The 22,180-nt window shown below is 46.9% G+C and overlaps 1 protein-coding gene across 1 annotated transcript in view; it reads right to left on the bottom strand.

The window, feature by feature from the left end:
• The window catches only part of TGFBRAP1 (transforming growth factor beta receptor associated protein 1), a gene marked incomplete at its 5' end in the record, with an annotated part of 38,193 nt that overhangs the window by 10,221 nt on the left and 5,792 nt on the right, over positions 1-22,180 (bottom strand). Inside the window, 6 exons of the mRNA XM_081100865.1 lie at positions 141-284; positions 3,517-3,574; positions 5,295-5,636; positions 7,837-7,919; positions 10,472-10,626; positions 12,899-13,093. Of these exons, the coding sequence (XP_080956991.1) occupies positions 141-284; positions 3,517-3,574; positions 5,295-5,636; positions 7,837-7,919; positions 10,472-10,626; positions 12,899-13,093 (977 nt within the window). The remainder of the gene's footprint in view (positions 1-140; positions 285-3,516; positions 3,575-5,294; positions 5,637-7,836; positions 7,920-10,471; positions 10,627-12,898; positions 13,094-22,180) is intronic.

Below are 22,180 nucleotides of genomic sequence, written 5' to 3' on the forward strand. Positions count from 1 at the left end.
CAGGTGCGCAGGGGCTTGTAAAGGGGAGCAAAGGACGTGGACACAGCTCAAAGCGCAGCTTGCTTACCCACCCGAATCAAGGCTTTGTCTGTTTTCACCACCCCAGCCCCACCCCCCGAATGCATTTACGAAGCACAAACCTCCTCACTTTTCTGCAAGGCCCAGTCGGCGTGCTTCCACACCAGCGCGTGGTCCGGGCTGTGGGTGAGGAAGTCCACCACGTAGTCGTACAGGTCTGTGCGCGTGGGGTCGTCAATCTCCCCGTTCACGATGTTCACCCACAACTGGCAGGAGCAACGAGAAGAAACAAAAGCTTACGTACCTGCTAGAAGCGGCTGAGAAAGGGCACACGCTTACTTTTTTGGCCTTTTAATACTTAAAAGCAGGCGGACAAATTTTCAGTGCTTAAGTCAAATTTAACTTTTTCTCGGAGAAATAAAGAAATGTAGAAGACATGGCGCAGGCAATCAAGAACACCTGTCCTACTCCCCCCTCCTTAGGGACGTCAGCGACACAGGTCACACACGCGCTGTGTGGGAGAGGTGGGTGTGTCCAGCAAGGTTCTGCACAAAAACAACGCGGTCACTGACAGCTCAGCTCCGAAGTCACCCAGGACCGCTGGCCAGGCTGTCTCCACCTTCTCCAGGAATTCCTCACCTAAAGTCTTTATCCTACTGTGACAGACACTGTCCTTTCAAACGCTCTGATTCTGTCCCCTAGTGTCCGACAGCCTTTGCACAAGGCCTCGGGACAGGCTGTAATGAGAGGCCTCTGCCATTTCTTGCAGAACTTCCTGCCGTGAAGTGAAGCTTGCCGTTGAGCCCAGCAGGGGCGGCGTCAGGGCAGAGGGGCCGTTGCCCGCCGCGGCACTGCCCGCTGCCCGAGGTGCCTCCGCACCCTCCCCCGCGCCGCACTGCGGGCCACACCACCAGCCAGAAGCCCCAGACACGGGCAGGCAGCAGCGGCTGAGTCTGACGATCGGTGCAGCAACATATTTTATGGCACGAGTTTCTTCAACACTGAGTTCCCTAAACCAAATACTCTGATCACACACACACTAAAACGTGTCACTTTAAAAACATAGTGGTTGTCTGTCATATAGTGAGATTTTTTCATATTATTTCAATTTTGTAAATCTCTATATATACCTCTGCTAATATTATTACATGTATATCAAGCTATAATTCTTTTTTAAAAATATATTTTATTGATTTTTTACAGAAAGGAAGGGAGAGGGATAGAGAGTTAGAAACATCGATGAGAGAGAAACATCGACCAGCTGCCTCTTGCACACACCCTACTGGGGATGTGCCCACAACCACGGTACATGCCCTTGACCAGAATTGAACCTGGGACCCTTCAGTCCGCAGGCCGACGCTCTAGCCACTGAGCCAAACCGATTAGGGCAAGCTATGATTCTTATGTAATTATGTGATGCAAAAAATAAAAATTTATCTTTGACACTCAAATCTACTCTCAGCCATGGGGTGCCTGCTGGTGGGAACCATTTTTCTCTCTCAGCCTGTTCTGCAATGATGTTGCCACATAGTTTAAGCAAATGTGAGTGTGCCTTTGCCAAAGTCAGGAAGCTGCCTCAGCTTGCTGAGTGGTGCTGGTGGTCGTGGCTGCTCACAAAGCACAGAAAAGGCCCACGAGGAGACTGTGACACAAAGCAGCCCACGGGCCTGGGACTGGGACCGGTGCAGCCTCTGTGGAAGACAGTATGGAGGGCTCAAAAAACTAAACATGGAACTCCCGTCTGACCCATGATCCCACTTCCAGGAATACACCCCAAGAAATCAGAAACACCAGTCAGAACAGGCGCACCCCTCTGTTCATAGCAGCACAATTCACCATAGCTAAGATTTAAAAACAGCCTAAGCGCCCATCAGCAGACAAATGGATTAGAAAACTGTGGTACATCTACACGATGGGATACTACGCTTATGTAAAAAGGAAGGAACTCCTACCATTTCCAACGGCATGGATGGACCTGGAGAGCATTAAGCTAAGTGAAATAAGCCAGTCAGAGAAAGATAAGTATCACATGCTCTCACACTCATTTGTGGATTATAATGAACAACATAAACTGATGAACAAAAACAGATCCAGAGACATAGAAGCATTAAACAGCCATCAAACCTTAGAGCAGCGGTTCTCAACCTGTGGGTCACGACCCCTTTGGCGGTCGAACGACCCTTTCACAGGGGTCGCCTAAGACCATCCTGCATATCAGATATTTACATTGCGATTCATAACAGTAGCAACATTACAGTTATGAAGTAGCAACGAAAATAATAATTTTATGGTTGGGTCACAACATGAGGAACTGTATTTAAAGGGCCAGAAGGTTGAGAACCACTGCCTTAGAGGGAAGGCGGGGGGCAGAAGGTAAGAGACCAACCAAAGAACTTGCATGCATATAAGCATAACCAATGGACACAGATAATAGGGGGGTGAAGGCCTGAGCTGGGGGGATAGGGATAGGCTGGGAGAGGTCAATGGGGGAAAAAGGGCACATATGTAATACTTTCAACACTAAAAAATTTTTTAAAAGTATATGGATTGTCTAACCACTATGCTGTACACCTGAAACTAACACAAAACAATATTAAATGTAAACTATAATTGGAAAAAAAAAAAAAAGACTTTCCTTTCAATAAAAACCACAGCAATCCCAGTGGATGGCAACTACCACAGGGGAACGGTCTCCCAAGAGTGTGAGAGCGGTCAGTCAGATGCTGCCAGATGCAAGACTAACGCTTGGTCACTTGATTCAGGCTCCGCATCCGGCCAGTCTGGTTCCACCCCCAGCTCTACCGCTGGTCAGTGGTTTGAACCTGCCTTGACCATCTTCAGTTTTGTGTGTTTTTAAATATTTTTGCAATTTCAGAGAGAAGGAAGAGGAACAGAGAAATAGAAACATCAACGATGAGAGAGAATCATTGACCAGCTGCCTCCTGCACACCCCACACTGGGGATGGAGCCGGCAACCCGGGCATGTACCCCAACTGGGAAGCCAAACATGACCGCCCAGTCCATAGGTCGACGCCCTACCACTGGCCGGCAACCAGTTTTAGTTTTGTCACAGATGACACAGGGATCATAATTTACCAGCTCTCTGGCAATCGTTACTGTCATAAACAGTCATTAATATCATAAATTCACTAACAGTAGCAGGGCATTATAAAACAAACTGTTATTCCCAGTATTAATTTTCTAATAAGGTAGTGAAAGCAAATGTCTGAAGCCTCAATAAGAAAGCATATTTTTATTTCTTAAGATTTCACAAAACTCAGCCTTCATAATGTTCTTATGAAGAGATGTAAAGACAAAGGAAAAATTCTTGGCCCACATTCTCAAGACATTCACTCTCTAAAAACAGTAGTCATCTTGTTGTTTAAAAAAGCTTGTAGATCAGGCAAAAGTGGTCTCTCTCAACTTGTGATGACTTTTAAGCAACACTAAGGCACACGGACTGGTTTCCCAATAATGCCAACGTGCTTTTGAACTGACCTGAACTGCAGCCGCGTCCTGGTTATTATGGTGGTAGAGCAGTCCCAGTGCAAAATACCTGCAAGAAAACAACGTGGTGAGTGCCCCTCCCACCTTCTGTGGGGGCACCCGCACAGTGACACCCCACCCTGCCTTCTCCCCCACTCAGAGTTCAGCAACAACAAGGTCCTCATTTCTGCTTATTTACTTATGGTGTTAAATGCACGCCCAGCACCCTGGCTGGTGGCAGATGGTTGGAGTGTCCTCCTGGGCACCAAAAGGGGGCAGGTTCGACTCCTGGTCGGAGCACATCCCCAGGCTGTGGGTTCCATCCCTGGTTGGGGCATGTACAGGAGGCAACCAATCAATGTTTCTCTCTGACATCAATCTTCCTGTCTCTCTCCCTCTAAGCATATTATCAGGTGAGGATTAAAATAAAAAATTTATGCCCTATCAATTTCCAAAAAAACACACATTCAAGTCTAAGATAAGCTGAACAATAAAACTATGACTTTACTATGGAAAATCACGTTTGAAATTTCTTTACAATTTGCTTCAAATATTACTATAATTTCATATATTTTCAGTTAGCCACTTTAAACTAATATTAAAGGACTATTTGGAAGGTTTGCTACCTGAACTATTATTGCAAGAAGGAGTAAGGAGTTTGAACATGAACAGCAGTAAAGACCAGCAGGATCCAGGCATCACAGAGAATAGAACATCAGGGAAAGTCCTGGGGGAGGCCACCAGAGCTCAAGGACATGAGTTTCTATTCAGGCTGCATTACTTATGACTGTGTGACCTTGAGCAAGTAGAAAGGATTAGCAACGACACTGGCATTGCCTGGGCAATGAGCCACAACCACCCTTCCGAGTTCTGCAGGTTGTGTCCTGCTCCTGGTCCCCTCCTCCCCAGCAGGGGACTGGAGCAAGGGACCCAGGAGGTGTCAGATTTCTTCCCACACAGAGCAAACTCCCAGGATATGGCTGACTCTCCGGACCCTGTCATCCCATCACTACCGTGAGGTGTCAGCATATTTTCTGGTCCTAAACAAAATGACTCCACTCCACATGCGTTCAGGAATCGGAGGGACAGCTGGGGGAGCAGCGCCACGTGGAGACCAGCCACCAGGCTCTTGTCTTGGCCTCTGAACAGGGTCAAGCACTGGACCCACCCAGTCCCCGTGAGATTTCACCAGGGCGGTTGTCATTTCAAAGACATAACAAAAACCACAGACCAAGAAAGAACCTTATTGCCAAGTGGAGCGTGGGGGTCACCCAACACTTTTAAAGAAAAAACTCGTGAGGCCCAGAAGATTCAACCATGTGACATCGCAGGAGGAGGAAGCTGCCACCCGCACCCAATCCGTGTCCTCGGATTAACTGCCCTGGGGTGGCCGCCTACTAACGCGTGCCCGTAAAGAAGACAGTTTTAAGCCATAACCTCTTACCCTCGAGACCAAGAAGCCCCCTTTTATCTATTTATCCAGATGTCTGTCTATCTATTCAAACCGGGCATCAGTGGGTAACGTGCGCTATTAACTGTGCCAACAAACATGGTGTCTTCCACGGGCGAGTCCTTCCTGGAACAGGAGCAACCTGAGGACCACTTCACTTAATACAGGCTGGTTAGCTCCACATGGAAGATGCCACCGGGGGGCGCTGGCTGTCACTGGGACTTCAGGGCAGCCCCTCGAAGGGCCTCGGCAACTCAAACCCACTGGCTTCATCAGCTTCACGGCAGCCTCCCCACGGGAGGAAGGTCAAGCAGGAAGCCGGGCCGTGGAGCACACTCACCGTTTGTGCTTCTCCAGCCAGGCAGCGCTGTCGGCCAGCAGGCAGGCGTTCTCGGTGACCAGGAGGTCCAGCAGGCTGGCGTGGCCGGCCTCGGCGTACAGCTTGAGCAGGGCCGTGTCCACGTCCTCCTTGTAGCCGTGGACCACCTCTGAGCTGCGCACTTCTTCCAGGTAGGTCACGAGGAAGCGCTTGCACTTGGCCGCCTTCTCCTGGTCGCCCTGGGTCAGCTGGTTCAGGTCTGCGTACTCGTGGAGAGGAGGGTGAGACCGCGTGAATGAAGAGGAGGTGGGCAACAGGAAGGGGCACAGAGAGATCAGCTCCCGGACGTCAAGCTGGCCGCTTCTGCAATTACAGTGTCAAACTAAATGAAGCAAAAAGAGAGAGAGAGTGCACGTAGGCACACAAACAGCACTGGAGGGCGGGCACGCGGCGCACCACGGCAGAGACCGCCTTCACTGCACGCGAGGCACAGCATCCCCGAGCCGAGCGCCACCACCTGATCTCACACAGAGGGAGGGGACCAGAGAGAGGACGCACAACGCGTGTTGCAGTGAAACTCTGACACAGCCGCACACCACGGGCTGTGGCTCCCCGGCGCCCCAGGGCAAAGAAAGCGACACAAAGACCACGCTCATCAGCGTGGGGCCGTCCCGCACTGCTTTCTCCCCGGCTGCTGGTCGTTCTACAGGCTCTGCGGGACCCCAGCTTCCAGCTTCCTCAGCAGGCACCTGGGACCAGGGACACGAGCACCACGGCCCTTTCCAGGGACTCCTGAGGACTCAAGCGGCCAGCAGTCCTCACCTCGCAAGGCCCAGGAGGCCCTCCAGGAACGCCCATCGCTACCGCATCTTCGCTCCCTCTCCCCTCGCCTCCCTCCGCCCCAGTTCTGCCCACAGTGCTAACAGCAGCAATGCCAGCAAAGCCTCAGGCGTGGCCCAGGGTCAGAGCTGCCTGTGGGACACACCTGCTGTGGGAGGGTGGGAGAGTGGGAGGGTGCGAGGTGCGGGCGCCGGCCATGTGAGGCAGCTCCAAACTTCTAGCAGCAAATGGAGAAGGAATCTGAGGACCAGCCCCAGATGAGTGAGGAAAAAATCACGAGTATTATTAGCACGGTCTGCCGAGGGCACAGGAAGGGAAGGCAGAATCATGCCTGTCCCAGGAGGGTCCCCCTCAAACCTGCACTTCCCTGGCCTCGCTGACAAAAGCGAGCGGCAGTCGCTGTAAAGGTAAGTGGTACAGAGGCTGACGTGGGAAGCACAGAAGCCCGTGTTGACCATGGGCAGGCCCCACATTTCTTCTGACAAAGTCGGCAAACTTTCCTAGGAGCGCACCATGACCTTCACCTGTATTTTAAATTAACCTGTGACGTGACGGAAGACCCCAGTGAGGAGGCTGCCAATTCCGCGGGGACAAGACCAGGCGTAAGTGAGAGCGTCAGCCCACAGGGACCAGGACTCCTCCCCGACCCCAAAGCTAGTGATCATCCAGGCGCAGATGATAACAGCGGAGAACTTCTGTAGGTAAACGGTTAGCGGGCACCAGGCTCACACGGGAACCCCTTCTTTAGCCAGTCTGTTCTCTGCAACTAATCGGGGACCAGGGACACGATCAGAGCCGCAGTGAGTGGCGCAGGGCGCTGGCGGCAGGCACGGCTCCTCCTGAGCGCAGGCCTGGAGGCTGCACAGACCAGCGCAGCCCGTGGCGGCTCCCACCGCAGGCTCTGCTCCAGCCCCGCATTCTGAAAGCTGTTCATAGGCAATGTGCTAGTGGGTACTCAGACGACGGTACAGGTTTCACCTAATCTTCTGCAAAGCATGCTGGGCACACAGTGTGAGAGGGCAGGGCAGCGGGGAGAACGGGTGAGACAGGAACGGGCAAGGGGCGAGGGTGGATGCCCCTGGTACAGACAGGGTTACTCATGGTGCCAGGAACCTCCCAGGAGAAACACAACTTCCTGAGCGAGCTAACTATGACGGGCCATTTATAGTCTTTAGGGAATCGTTTTCATAAGTCCTCCCAGAACTGCCTGCTCTTGTTCTAAACCAGCCGTGGGCAAACTACGGCCCACGGGCCGGATCCAGCCCGTTTGAAATGAATAAAACTAAAAAAAAAAAAGACCGTACCCTTTTATGTAATGATGTTTACTTTGAATTTATATTAGTTCACACAAACACTCCATCCATGCTTTTGTTCCGGCCCTCCGGTCCAGTTTAAGAAGCCATTGTGGCCCTCAAGTCAGAAAGGTTGCCCACCCCTCTAAACTCATAGCTTCCTGTGAAGCCTCTGGAGAAAAGGAAACACGAACAATGGTATTTCCCTAAAAACCCTCCACGTTATCAAACCCGCTCTTTAAACTCCCCTCGCCCGTCCTGTACGCCCGCATCAGCCCCCCCTCTAAGAGACGAGACAGTTAAACTAAGACTGAGGGTGCAGGGGACGGGGACCATCTAACCAGGGCAGCACCTCCCACCGCAGCATCGAGGTGGAATGGAGCCGAGCACAGAGGGACCTCGGAAGTCGGGCTGTCTGCACCTCGAATTACCTGAAGAGCTCTTTAGCTTCCAGGAACTGCAGTTGTGCAAAGTGTATGAAGCCCGCCTGCTGCAGGATCCTCCTGTACATTCCCTGAAAGAAAGACGGCTATCAGAGCCACGCTCAGAAGCTTCGACGGAAGTACCATCCACAGCACACGACACAAAGCAAGGAAACGTTGGACACACACCTTTGTCTCCTCGATGCCTCTTTCTTAAAGCGCCACATTCTCTGTCTCTTTGGATCTCTAGAAGAAATACTCCTTTACTCCCAGCCCCTCAGTCAAACTTCTGATAATCCCTCCCTAGCGCTCAGTGGAGCAAGATCAGTTCCTGCTTTAAATGAAGAGAAGGGGGTGAACGGTGAGAAGCCAGTCTCCTGACCACCTGGCTCCTTCCTCTCCCTTTCGGTTTCTCTAAGCCTGGGCTAGCATTTGCCCGCACGCATCCTAACGTTAAAGCAAGTAATGTACCTTATGGTAAGGGTCACATCTAACCCTAAAAACACAGCCCCTTCAGGAGAGGTTACCCCTAAACAACCACCTCTGCTCCACACCCATCCCATCGGGGCAGCTGTGACTCCCGCGGACCCATTCCTTTGTAGCTCAGCCCAGAGATGAGCAGAGGTGGGAAACCCAGAGAGAAGAGTCTACCCAGGAGCCGGGAAGGCTCAGGAACAGGCATATTTCAGCGAGGTACCGAAACAGTAATTTACAGCGCATGGAAGTCGCTCCAGTATAGTAGGGGGGGAAGAGGTGTGTGAGGGCGCGGCAGGGGCATGGCAGGTCCGCACGGGGAGACAGGCCCCAGCGCTCTGCTCGCACCAGCTGCCGTGCCTTCCTGTCTCTGCAGACTGTACTGGTTATGTTTTACCTGCTCTGAGGATGGAAATGTTTAAAATGCCTCTCAGAGGGCTTTCACACTGTAGGGCTCAACCGCTGTTCCCCAGGTCCGCTACCCTGTGAGGTGACTGTGGTTCAGGCACGTTTCACAGGGCGACAGAGGGGGCAGGAGAGGGGAGCGGGCAGGGCCAATCTGAAGCACCTGCAGGGTGTGGACTTTACTGTCGGCAGGAGGCCCCCACTGATGCATTTTACGCCAGGATGTGGTCTGCAGTTTAGAAAGATCGCGCCAGGGTGGCATGGAGGATGGAGCAGGCACCCCGAGGAGGCTGCTGACACCAACCAGCTGCAACGACGGGCACGGAGAAAGGGCTGAGGGTCCCAGGGCTGTGCGTGTTCGCAGCAACAGGGAGAAGGCAGAGGGCATGTTAGAGAGGGGACACGTCGACTGAGATATCGGACCAGAGAGCAAGGCGGCTAGTCATGTTCTTAATACTCACTGCATATGTCTACTCGTGGCAAGAAGAGAGGAGAAAAGGCAAAAGCAGACAAAGAACCAGGAGAGCCTCTTTAAGAAAATGTTACAAACTTCAAGTGTGCACATGTGCGTGCGCGTGTGTGTGTGTGTGTGTGTGTGTGTGTGCAGCGCGTGTGCGCACAAGGAGGGGCACCCCAGGACCGGCCTGTCCAGCCATCCAACTTGTCTGCAGGCGGCAGCTCAGGGGTCCCTGATACACAGGCAAGAGGAGCGAGGAGCCCAGCAGGGTCTCAGGTCCGGCTACGGGCTCCTCAGGGCCACTGGCTGGCGGTGTAAGGAAAGCACTGCAGGGTGCTCAGCACAGCAGGCCCTGAGCAGGCACTTTCTTCCTTTTGCTTTTGCTGCCCCCTGCTGAGAGCTAATAGGTAGGTCTTACTTTAAAAAATTAGGAGGATGAAAGTTCATCACTATTTAAACATAGAAAAGATGCCTTCTTTTCTATGCCTTCACACCCCATAACCACTAAGTACACTTCCTGCCTCTCGCTGTCAGAACCTACCTTTTTCAGCATAAAGCATCCTCTCATTCCACAGCAGTCAGAGCCATGGGCTGTGAAGGGTTACTCTACGTCCATGAGCCCTTTCAACGATGACTTAGACATTCACATGAATGTACACGCACCCACATCACATTTCTTTTTCTCCCGACTCCAGAGCGTAACCTGAACTGACCTGACAGCCGATCAAGCAGCAATTGTTAGGGAATGTGACTTCATTAGACATAAGAACAACTGGTGATTATTATATACATCACCTTTATTCATACCAACTCTACAAAAGCTCACGTTTCTTAAGTGCATTGAGTTTTCTCCTAAGGAAATTAACTAGGTGGATTCCTGCAGTATTAGATAGCTATCAGTATGGTTAACCTGTAGAAAATAGAAACCTAAACTTTTACAATTCAGTCCATCCCAGCAAATACAAATTCTGAAGGAGGAAACAAAGTAACCTGCTGCTACTCTTGGTTTTCAGAATTATGCCCTGATTCTTCTTTGAAGGCCACTGAGGAAGGAAGTTGATCAGAAACACAGCTCTGTGTACTAAGCACGGAAGCCGGAGGCTCCCAGCCTGACCTGGCTGTCGGCGGTGTCCTGCGGCTGCTGCCCGGGGCGCGGCTCTGCACCTGTTTCCTACCTGCACAGTGGGACGTGCAAGAGAACTCCGCCCCAGCGGTGGGCACTCAGGAAGGGCTCCTGTGTGGGGCTAACCCTGAATGCTTTCTGCTTACCGCCCCGGAGGCATGCTTCCTCCATCAGGAGCTACAGACCTGAAACTTCTCCTTCGGAATGTTCCTCCGGGCTCCTTTTGCTAAAACCAACGCCTCCTCCACTCTGCGGCTTGCTAGAAGATCCTGTATTTGTTTTTCCAGAGGTAAGGGAACCAAGATGTAAACTCCTTTACTTGTGGCGACAATCACTCTTCCTGGGAAGAAAGTCAACCAATTGGAAAGCGGAAGACATACTGCCGGCAAGAAAACACGCTGCTCCCCATACTGACCCCGCTCTGACCAGCTGATCAATTTCATCGGCGTTCTCCCACACAGAATCACCATAGAAACTAGAAATGACAATGCCTCTCTCTTCTTCATCCCATACTTTCAACTGTCAGCAAAGGCCAAACTCTTAACACTCCATTTCCAAAGTATAAAATATCCTTTTTTACATTGTTTTTATTTGAAAGTGCTGATAAATTTACAACCAGTTGAGTAGATATACAATATACAGTCCAATGAGGTTATAGAGATCAGTTATGGAAAATTGTCAGTCCGAATTATGATGTACCTCATATAAAACTTTCAAAATTTTATTTTCTGTTCGTGTTAGTTACTTTACAGGAAACAAGATTATAATACGACATTCTGAACGATGAGATAGTATTTCATACTCACCTGCCATACAAACACCTCCACATCTCGGCACCACCTTACTCACTCCCCCACACAGCTGTGAGTCACCCTGACCGTGGCCAGCAATGTCACCCCATTTCACCTGGGGGACGTTGCACAGGCATCCACCCAGGAGTGCAACTACAATCCAAGACCAGCTCCTAGTACAAAGCTTTATTTTTTTTAATCCTCACTTGAGGAAATACTTATTGATTTTTAGAGAGAGAGAAAGAGAAACATCAATCAGTTGCCTCCTGTGGGTGCCCCAAGCAGGGATCGAGCCCGTAAACTAGGTATGTGCCCTGACCTGGAATTGAACCCACAACCTTTTGATGCATGGGATGATGCTACAACCAATTGAGTGACCCAGCCAGGGTCCAGTACAAAGCTGTTAAGTGGGTTCTGCTGCACCCTGGGGACACGTGTTAAGCGAGCTATTACGTGTTCACAGGAAGCAATGGCACGGCTTCTCTTTCTGCCTCAAGGAGAGTTCCGGTCAGCCATGCCTTTGCTGCTGTCAGCTTGTCTCCCCTGCACTCCTGCCCACCGCAGCCCAGCCAGCCCTCGTCTCCTGGCCTGGATCATCACCGCGGCTCCCTCCCTGGTCCTCCTGCTCTGCTCTCTCGTCTCGATTATCTGTCCTCTGTCCTCACAACCAAACTAGCTTTTCTCATACTCAGGAGACTCTGTCCCCTCTCTGTGCTGGAGTCCCTGTTCCCAGGAAGCCCCCCTTGCTCCCACCTAGGGTGGGCACATCAACAGCCCCTCAGTGTGCACGACCCGCCCACCTCAGCACCCGAGGTACACGGCATGAACACCGCTGTGAAATGTGTCCTCTGAGGCCGTGCCAGGACTCCAGCTGGAAGCTGAGGGGCTTAACATGCCAGGTGAGTCCTAGGAAGTTCACATCCCCAGCATCTCAAAACGGAAGGGCAACGTGTGGTGAGCTAAGATCCTTAAATGATACACACAACGCAGGAATCTGGACTAGTTCCTGGCCCGAAGAAAAGACCACAGCAGGCATTCTAGGACCCTGGGGAATCTGACACAGGCAGGACATGGAGCTCACTCTCTAAGGTGCGGAGGGGCGGTGTGGTTACGCAGGAAAGTGCCCTGATTCTGAGGAGAGGCAGGCTGGAGCATTACGGTTTAAACGCTGTGTGGTCCTCCACTTCCCTTCAACGTTAGGCGCTACATCGAAGTGGACGGTGCACAGAGGTTCCTTTGTCTTCTCTCAGCTCTTCAGTACATTTAAAAACGTTCTAATAAAGTTTAGAAGTAAAATAAACCCGCCCCCTGGCTCCCCACTGCACAGAAGAGGCAGTCCCTCCCTGACTGCCCTGGTCTCCTCATCTGACACCATCCTCCTCCCACGCCGGGCACCACAGCCACTGGCCTGCTTCCGGGGCCTGAAGTGCAGGTTTGCATGCACCTTGCTCTCTACCTGAAGGTTCTTTCAGAGCACGTGTGCTTGGCTGAGTCCTTTTCACCCTTAAAGGTTTGGCTCAAATACCACCTCCTTCAGGAAGCCCTCCCGGTTATTTCTAGGAAATCCTTCCTCCTCTGCTCTCCCCTTACTTCATTCTATCAGGCTCTTCAGCTGCTGTGCCTACTGTTTAAATGTCTCTCTCCCCACTGTCCTGGGGCCCCGAAGTGCGGAATGTGTGTTACCATCACCTTGTACCATCACCATACCTGCTATGCTCAGCATAAACCCAGTTCCTGACGGCCTGGAGCAGTATTTACTGAGGAAATGTCACGAGAGAAGTGATAACGGAATTTTGTTAAGATTTCTGCATAAACTGGTACCTTCGAAGTCCTGCAGAATGTGGCCTTCCTTGAAGGGCAGGGTCTGCTTCTGCTGCTGGTCCAGCATGCTGTGGACTGTGATGAAGGCATCGTCGAGCGCCAGGACATAGGGGAAGCAGACAGCTGCCCCGATCACGTTCTCCGACCAGTGCACAGGAGCCCGCTGAGAAATCCCAGCAACGGTGGCAAACATGCCTGGAAAAACAGGGATTAGGAGGCCTTAAGTAACTACTTATTTTCCTGCGCCTGGATGCAGAATATCCCCCACTTTCCTTATATCTCAGATAGGAAAGATAACATAATATACTGCACATGTGAAGAACTCTTCGTGACTTCATTTCCACGAGAACTAGCTTCCCAGAGTGTATATCTTATATTTACTTCCAACGAAAAATGAAGATAAACTGGGGGATTAAAAATGGTGGCGGAGTAAGTGGATGCTGCATGCTCCCAGGACCTAACTGGAATTACAGCTAAAACACAGAAAAACTTCTTGAATAATCAACTGAACACTCGCTGGAGAGGACCCTATAAATGAGGACCGAAAGTGAAGACCGCATGGAGACTGGTAGGAGGGGCGGGCGCGAAAGGTTTAGCCGGCTGCCACAGACACCAGCTGAGGTTCCAGAGGCATATCTCAGCTCCGGGGGGTTCCCATTGAGAACGCTGGGGTCTAAACCCCAAGCAGAAAGCACAAGAATTGAAAAAGGTAACCACATAACATCTGGCTGTGAAAAGCAGCAGGGTTGCTGTCTGCCAGGGAGAGACAGCTAAAAATGCAGGCACCCTCTTAAAGGGCCAACACACAACCACTCACCTTGTGCTCCAGCAGAGGGAGGGCACAGTGAACTGGAGCTGTGTGAGCAGAAGTCAGGATTGGGGGCTCTGGGGTTATACCTCAAAAGGTAGACACCCCAGTTTTCAGTGCTGAGTCATTCCCTCACGCTGCAAAGGTCATCTTTCTCACACAGACATTTGTGGCTTTGCTTGGGTGGAAGACAGTTGACAGACCTTATTGGAAAGCACCTTGTCCCACTGAGTTACTGAGGCCCATTAAGAGACTGAGAATTAGCCCTAACCGGTTTGGCTCAGTGGATAGAGCGTCGGCCTGCGGACTGAAAGGTCCCAGGTTCGATTCCGGTCAAGGGCATGTACCTTGGTTGCAGGCACATCCCCAGTAGGGGGTGTGTAGGAGGCAGCTGATCGATGTTTCTCTCTCATCGATGTTTCTAACTCTCTATCCTTCTCCCTTCCTCTCTGTAAAATATCAATAAAATATATTAAAAAAAAAAAGAGACTGAGAATTAGAATTAACCTCCAGGCAGAAGCAATTGCCCCACCCTGTAGATGATTACCTGAGGGCTAGTTGAGACTAAATCCAATCAGTCTGCAAGCAGAAGCAGTCTCTAGAGCAGTGGTTCTCAACCTTCCTAATGCCACAACCCTTTAATACAGTCCCTCATGTTGTGGTGACCCCCAACCATAACATTATTTTCGTTGCTGCTTCATAACTGTAATTCTTCTACTGTTATGAATTGTAATGTCAGTATCTGATATGCAGGATGTATTTTCATTGTTACAAATTGAACATAATTAAAGCATAGTGATTAATCACAAAAACAATACGTAATTATATATGTGTTTTCCGATGGTCTTAGGCGACCCCTGTGAAAGGGTCGTTCAACCTCCAAAGGGGTCGCAACCCCCTAGAGGCTCAGAGTCTTTGCCCAATCTAATTAGTCAGAAACAGTGTTTGACTGTCCAACGCTAGAGATTGAAAGGTGTAGCAGATCTACCTAATATAAAGTCACAAACCCAAACAGGCAGCCAAAACGAAGAGACGAAGTAACAACCCCCAAATGGAAGAACAAGAGAATTCTCCAGAAGAAGAGATAAATGAAGCAGAGATAAGAAATTTATCTGATATACAGTCAGAAAAATGATGGTAAAGATGCGCAAGAGCAAGAGAAAAGATATAACTATGAAACCAGAAATACAGAATGACATAGCACAAATAAAGAACACGTTGGAAGGAATACACAGCAGATTAGGAGTAGCTGGGGATCGGATCAGTGAATTAGAAGACAGCGTAGAAAAATCACTCAATCAGAACCAAGAAAAAAAAAAACAATTAAAAAACAGGAAGACAATTTAGGAAAGCCAACATGAAATGTACAATATTCACATTATAGGTGAGCCAGAAGGGGAAGAAAAAGAGCAAGAGATAGATAACATGTTTGAAGAAATAATAGCAGAAAACTTCCCTAACCTGGTGAAGGTCATACAAGAGTCCCAAGCATAGAGTCCCAAGCAAGAAGAACCCAAATAGGCCCACACCCAGACACATCATAATTAAAACGCCAAATTCTATAAGACAAAGAGAGAATCTGAAAGGCAGCAAGAGAAAAGCAAACTGTTATTTACAAAGAAGCTCCCATAAGGCTGACACCTAATATCTCAATAGAAATTCTACAGGCCAGGAGAGAATGGCATGAAGTACTCAAGGTAATGAAAAGCAAGGATCTGAAACCAAGATAACTATATCCAGCAAGGCTGTCATTCAAAATAGATGGTCAAATAAAGAGCTTCTCAGACAAAAAAAAAAAAAAAAAAGCTAAAGGAGTTCATTATCACCAAACCAGCATTGCAAGAAATGCTAAAGGAACTGCTGTAATAAGAAGAAAGAGAGAAACCTAGAATTAAAATGGCAATCAATAAGTACCTATCAATAATAACCTTAAAGGTAAATGGATTAAATATTCCAATCAAAAGGCATAGGGTAGCTGGATGGATATAAAAACAAGACCCAACTATATGTTGTCAACAAGAGACCCAGCTCAGAAAAAAAGATTCACACAGGATGAGAGTGAAGGGATGGAAAAGAATTTTCCATGCAAATGGAAAAGAAATAAAAAGCAGGGGTAGCAATATTCATATCTGACAAAATAGACTTCAAAATGAAGGCCATCACAAGAGACAACATAGGTCACTACATAATACTAAAGGGACCGATCCAACAAGAGGATATAACCCTGGTAAACATATATGCACCCAATATAGAGGCACCTAAATATATTTTAAAAACTTCTAGAGGACTTTAACCAGTTAACTGCCACGACATTTAATTTAATTAAAAATGGTCTGCCACTTGCATCTATAGACACTTATGGCGTACAAATGGTTAACGGAGAGACTGACAACAATACAGTCATAGTAGGGACTTTAACACCCCCCTGACTCCACTGGATAGATCTTCCAGACAAAAATTTAACAAGGAAACAGTGACTCTGAATTGCACACTGGATCAGATGGATTTAATTGACATTTATGGAATATTTCACCCCAAAGCTACAGAGTATACATTCTTCTCAAGTGCACATGGGTCATTCAAAAAGACAGACCACATGTCAGGACACAAAACAAGCCTCTACAAGTTCAAGAAGATTGAAATCATATCAAGCATCTTCTCAGATCACCGTGGAATGAAATTAGACATCAACTACAGTAAAAATATTCACACACATTGAGACTAAATAGCATGTTACTAAACAATGAATGGGTTACCAATGAGATCAAGAAAGAAATAAAAAACTTCCCGGAAACCAATGAAAACGAACACACAAGAATCCCAAATCTGAGACACGGCCAAAGCAGTCATGAGAGGGAAGTTCATAGCACTACAGGCCCACCTCAAAAAAACAAGAAAAATCTACAATAAACTATTTAACCCTACAGCTTAAAGAACTAGAAAGAGAATAACAAGAAAAGCCCAGAGTAAATAGAAGAAAGGAAATAATAAAGACTAGAGCAGAAATAAATGACATAGAGACTAAAAAATCACTACCAAAAAATCCAATGAAACCAAGAGCTGGTTCTTTGAAAGGATAAACAAGATTGATAAACCATTAGCCAGACTATCAAGAAACAAAGAAAGAGGACCCAAATGAATAAAAGCAGAAACAAAAGTGGAGAATTAACCACTGACACCAAAGAAATGCAAAGGGTTATAAGAAAATATTATAAACAATTATATACCAACAAGTTGCACAATGTGGATGAAATTGACAAATTCCTAGAAAAATACAACCTCCCAAAACTGAATCAGGAGGAATCAGAAAACCTGAATAGACCAATTACAACTGATGAAATAGAAGCAGCAATCAAAAAACTCCCAGCAAACAAAAGCCCAAGTCCAGACGGCTTCACAGGGGAGTTTTATCAAACATTCAAAGAAGAACTAACACCTACACTCCTCAAACTATTCCAAAAAGTCCAAGAGGGAGGAACACTTCCAAGCTCTTTTTATGAGGCCAGAATTATTCTAATTCCAGAACCAGATAAAGACACTACAAAGAAAAAGAATCATAGGCCAATATCCCGGATGAACACAGATGCTAAAATCCTCAACAAAATATTAGGAAATCAGATCCAGCAATATATTAAAAGGATCATACACCATGACCAAGTGGGATATATTCCAGGGATGCAAGGCTGGTACAATATTTACAAATCAATAGACATGATACATTACATAAACAAATTGAAAGACAAAAATCACATGATCATATCAATAGATGCAGAAAAAGCATTTGACAAATTCCAACACCCATTTTTAATAAACACTCTCAGCAAAATGGGAATAGAGGGAGCATATCTCAACATAATAAAGACCATATATGACAAACCTACAGCCAACATCATACTCAATGGGAAAATACTAAAAGCATTTCCCCTAAGAACAGGAACAAGACAGGAATGCCCACTTTCACCACTCCTGTTCAACTTAGTATTGGAAGTGCTAGCCATAGTGATCAGACAAGAAGAGAAATAAAAGGCATCCAAATTGGAAAAGAAGTAAATCTGTCATTATTCGCAGATGGCATGATAGTGAACATAGAAAACCCTAAAGACTCCATCAAAAAACTATCAGATTTAATAAATGAATTAAGCAACGTAGCATGATACAAAATAACACCCATAAACCTATGGAATTTTTAAAAATATATATTGATTACAGAGAGGAAGGAAGAGGGAGAGAGAGAGACATAGAAATATCAATGATGAGAGAGAATCATTGATTGGCTGCCTCCTGCATGCCCCCCATTGGGGATCGAGTCTGCAACCCAGGCATGTGCCCTAGACCAGAATCGAACCTGGGACCCTTCAGTCCGCAGGCTGATGCTCTATCCACCGAGCCAAACCGGCTAGGGCTCTATGGTATTTTTATACAACAATAATGAACTCAAAGAAAGAGAAACTAAAAAAACAATCCCATTTACCATTGCAACAAATAAATTAAGATACCTAGGAATAAACTTAACCAAGGAGGAAACAGACCTGTACTCAGAAAACTACAGGATGTTAAAAAAAAAGAGAGATAGAGGAAGACAGAAACAAGTGGAAGAATATTCCATGTTCATGGGATGGTAGAATCAACATAATCAAAATGTCCACACTACCCAAGGCAATCTACAGATTCAATGCAATCCGTAGAGCTACAACAAAAACTCCAGAAAGTTGTATGGAATAAAAAAAGACCCTGAATAGCCATAGCAATCCTGAGAAAGAAGAACAAAGTTTGTAGGAATCACAATATCAGATTTCAAGTTATACTACAAATTTACCATAATCTAAACAGCCTGGTACTGGCCCAAGAACAGGCATATAGATCAATGGAACAGAACAGAGACCCAAGAAACTAACCCAAGCCATTATGTTCAATTAATATTTGAACAAGGAGGCAAGAGCATACAATGGAGCATACAGTCTCTTCAATAAATGGTGCTGGGAAAATTGGACAGATACATGCCAAAAAAATGAAACTAGACCACCAACTTATACCATACACAAAAATAAACTTAAATGGATAAAGACAGGAAACCATAAAAACCTTAGAGGAATCCACAGGCAGCAGAATCTCAGACATCTCTGATAGCAATATCTTTACTGATACATTTCCTAGGACAATGGAAAGTAAGGAGGAAATAAACAAATGGGACTACATCAAAATAAAAAGCTTCTGCACAGCAAAAGAAACCATCAACAAAACAACAAGAAAGCCCACTGCAGGGGGGAACATATTTGCCAATGTTACATCTGATAAAAGTTTAATCTCCAAAATTTATAGGGAACTCATATAACGTAACCAAAGGAAGATAAACAATCCAATCGAAAACGGGCAAAGGACCTAAATAGACACTTTTAGAAAGTGGACATCACAAGGCAAGGGGCATATGAAAAAATACTCAAAGTCAGTAATCATTGAGAGATGCCAATCAAAACGACGAGTACCATCTCACACCTGTCAGAATGGCTATCATCAACAAATCAACAAACGACAAGTGCTGGAGAGGATGTGGAGAAAAAGGAACCCTTCTGCACTGCTGGTGGGAATGCAGACTGGTGCAGCCACTGTGGAATACAGTATGGAGTTTCTTCATAAAATTAAAAATGGAACTCCCATTTGACCCAGTCATTCCACTTCTAGGAGCATATCCCAAGAAATCAGAAAGGATATGTGCATCCCTATGTTCATAGTAGCGCAATTTAAAATAGCTAAGATTTGGAAACAACCTAAGTGCCCATCAGTAGATGAGTGGATTAAAAAACTGTGGTAGCCCTAGCAGGTTTGGCTCAGTGGATAGAGTGTCAGCCTGGAGACCTAAGGGTCCTGGGTTCAATCCTGGTCATGGGCATGTACCTCAGTTGCAGGCTCCTCCCCGGTCCTGGTTGGGGTGCGTGCAGGAGGCAACCAATCCATGTGTTTCTCTCACATTGATGTTTCTCTCTGTCTCTCCCTCTCTCTTCCACTCTCTCTAAAAATTAATGGAAAAATATCCCGGGAAGTGGGCTGCGTACGACAACGTGCTGCAGTATGTTTGGAATCACAGGGAGAGGAGTGCGTCGGTGCTAAGGATTAACAATGGGCACCCAGAAGGACATCCAACCCCCAAAGCAGCAGCCAATGATATACGAGGTGTACCAGTTAATAATGGCGGATTTTGTAATCAAAGAAAACAGGATAATTTCAAGAGAAACAACAAAAGTGCTTTATTCAAAGTAATGTCCATCGCTAGCTACACATTTCCCCCATCTTTCAGGTAATTTGTGGATACCGTCCCCATAGAACTTTTCTTGTTTTGAGGCAAACCATTCAGAGACCCAATTTTCCACTTCTTCATACGTTTTGAAGTACTGCTCATAAAGTGTGTGTGCCATCAATCGGAACAAGTGGGAATCTGAAGGAGCAAGGTCTGGTGAATATGGCGGGTGGGTTAATACTTCCCAGGCAAGATCTTTTAATGCGTCTTTAACTGGTTTTGAAGTGTGTGATGGTGCGTCATCATGAAAATCAAGTACAGAGATAGTGCTTTCCCGCTCAATGAGGCTGTTCAAGAGGCTGGGCGCCCTGGGCTCACAGGGGAACAAACCCTGCTCTTCCCCAACATATTCTGAAGCCTTCCCCTGTGCCCAGAACCCTTGCTTGGCCCTGCCCAGCCCTTTCAACACTGGCTGTCGGAGTGTGAAGCAGCACCAACCGAAACTGTCAGGATGACAGAACAATAAGCTTTTTGAGAGAGAGAGAAAGAGGGAGGGAGGGAAGGAGGGAGGGAAGGAGGGAGGAACGGAGGGAGGGAGGGAACGTGTGCATCCCCCACCACAGTCACAATTGTCCAACATGAACCATTCTTTCACCGTAAGTATTTCCCTCTGACCCTTTAAGTCTCTAACCATCACTATGAAGAAGACTAACCTCAATAGAAAAACAGACAAAAGATACGAATCAGTGAGTCACAGAAGACAAAATGCAAATGACCAATAAACTCATGAATACAGTCCATGTTCATTAGTAACCAGGGGAACACAAATTTAAAGAAAAAAGCAAGTTTTACCCATTACATTGGCCCAAGTTTATAGACTGTGTTAGTCTATAAACTGTATGGCATAAAGAAATGTTTTGGAGAATAATTTGGTGTTTTCTATCAAAACTGAACATACGCCTACAATTAGTTCAGTAATTCTGCTTTTCAATCTATCACCAACCGGTAAGTACAAGGATGGCCACTGTGCCATCCTATCTAATAAAGATGGAATATGCAAATTAACTGTCTCTGCAACAAAGATGGCAGCGCCCACAGCCAATAAGGAGGGAATATGCAAATTAATGCAACAAAGATGGCAGTGGCCGGCCTGGAGCAAAGGTGGGAGGTGGCTCCTAGCCCTGAAGCAAAGGCGGGAAGCGGCAGCCAGAGCGAAGGCCTGGGTCCTGGGTGCTGGAGGGAAACCAGTGCTGACAGCCAGGGGAAGGAAGGCCTATTCTTGCATCAATAAGTGGAACAACAAATTGATGTTTCTTTCTTCCTACCTCTCTCTAAAAGTAAATTAATTTTAAAAAATAAAGTCAATTTATCATCAAATTTTCAGCAAAATATTGGTTAAAATATTAATTTAAATTAATAAAATTTAAATGAAGACCAAAAAAGTTAAGAGCAATTACTCATGATACAGGAGTGGGCACATGTTATCTTCAGAAAGAAAGGCAAATGTAATACATAGTTTTCAAATGTTAAAAGTGGATTTGCATTCGTTATAGGATTTGTTTGAACTTAGTAATTGTACCAATTACAAGCAAAACAACAATTTTGTATGATATCTGTGTAGTTGAGACAAAGTAAGCTTGAGGGAAAAATGCATTCTAAATAACAACTGCCGTGTCCCGTCAATCCTAACACTAAAACCAGCAAAAAGATATTGCGATCAAACGTTTTCACTATAAAGTCTTTATCACTAAGCAGGTATTGGCTCATGAATAGACAGCCTGATGGAACAAAATGGGAAATCGGACAGACCCAATGACAGAAGGAAATGTAGTGGACGCTGCAGGCAGCCACCTGAACCAGTGAGGAAAAATGGACTCTTTAGTCAATTTGTTGGGATAATGAACAGAGTATAGAAAAGGATAAAATGAATCCATTCCTTATATTCTTTACTGTAAGAAATGAAACCATAAAATCATGAGCAGAGAATATGGATGAATTTGTCTATAACCTAGAAGAGGGGGAACATCCCTCATTAAAAAGACACTCAAGTAACTGGCCAGGGGAAGAACAGATAGTTCCCAGCGGACGAGCACATGGCGACACCTCGCACGGTGCACAGGCACTATCTCTGACTCAGCAGTCCCGCCTCTAGAAGCTTTCCCGTGGGTACAATGGGGAAGTACAAAAAGGCAAGTCCTTGTTAATCCCCTAGGACTGGAGAAAGCCCCAATGCCCACCAACA

The sequence above is a fragment of the Myotis nattereri genome, assembly GCF_964212035.1.
Source record: "Myotis nattereri genome assembly, chromosome: 10".
Taxonomy (NCBI): Eukaryota; Metazoa; Chordata; class Mammalia; order Chiroptera; family Vespertilionidae; genus Myotis; species Myotis nattereri.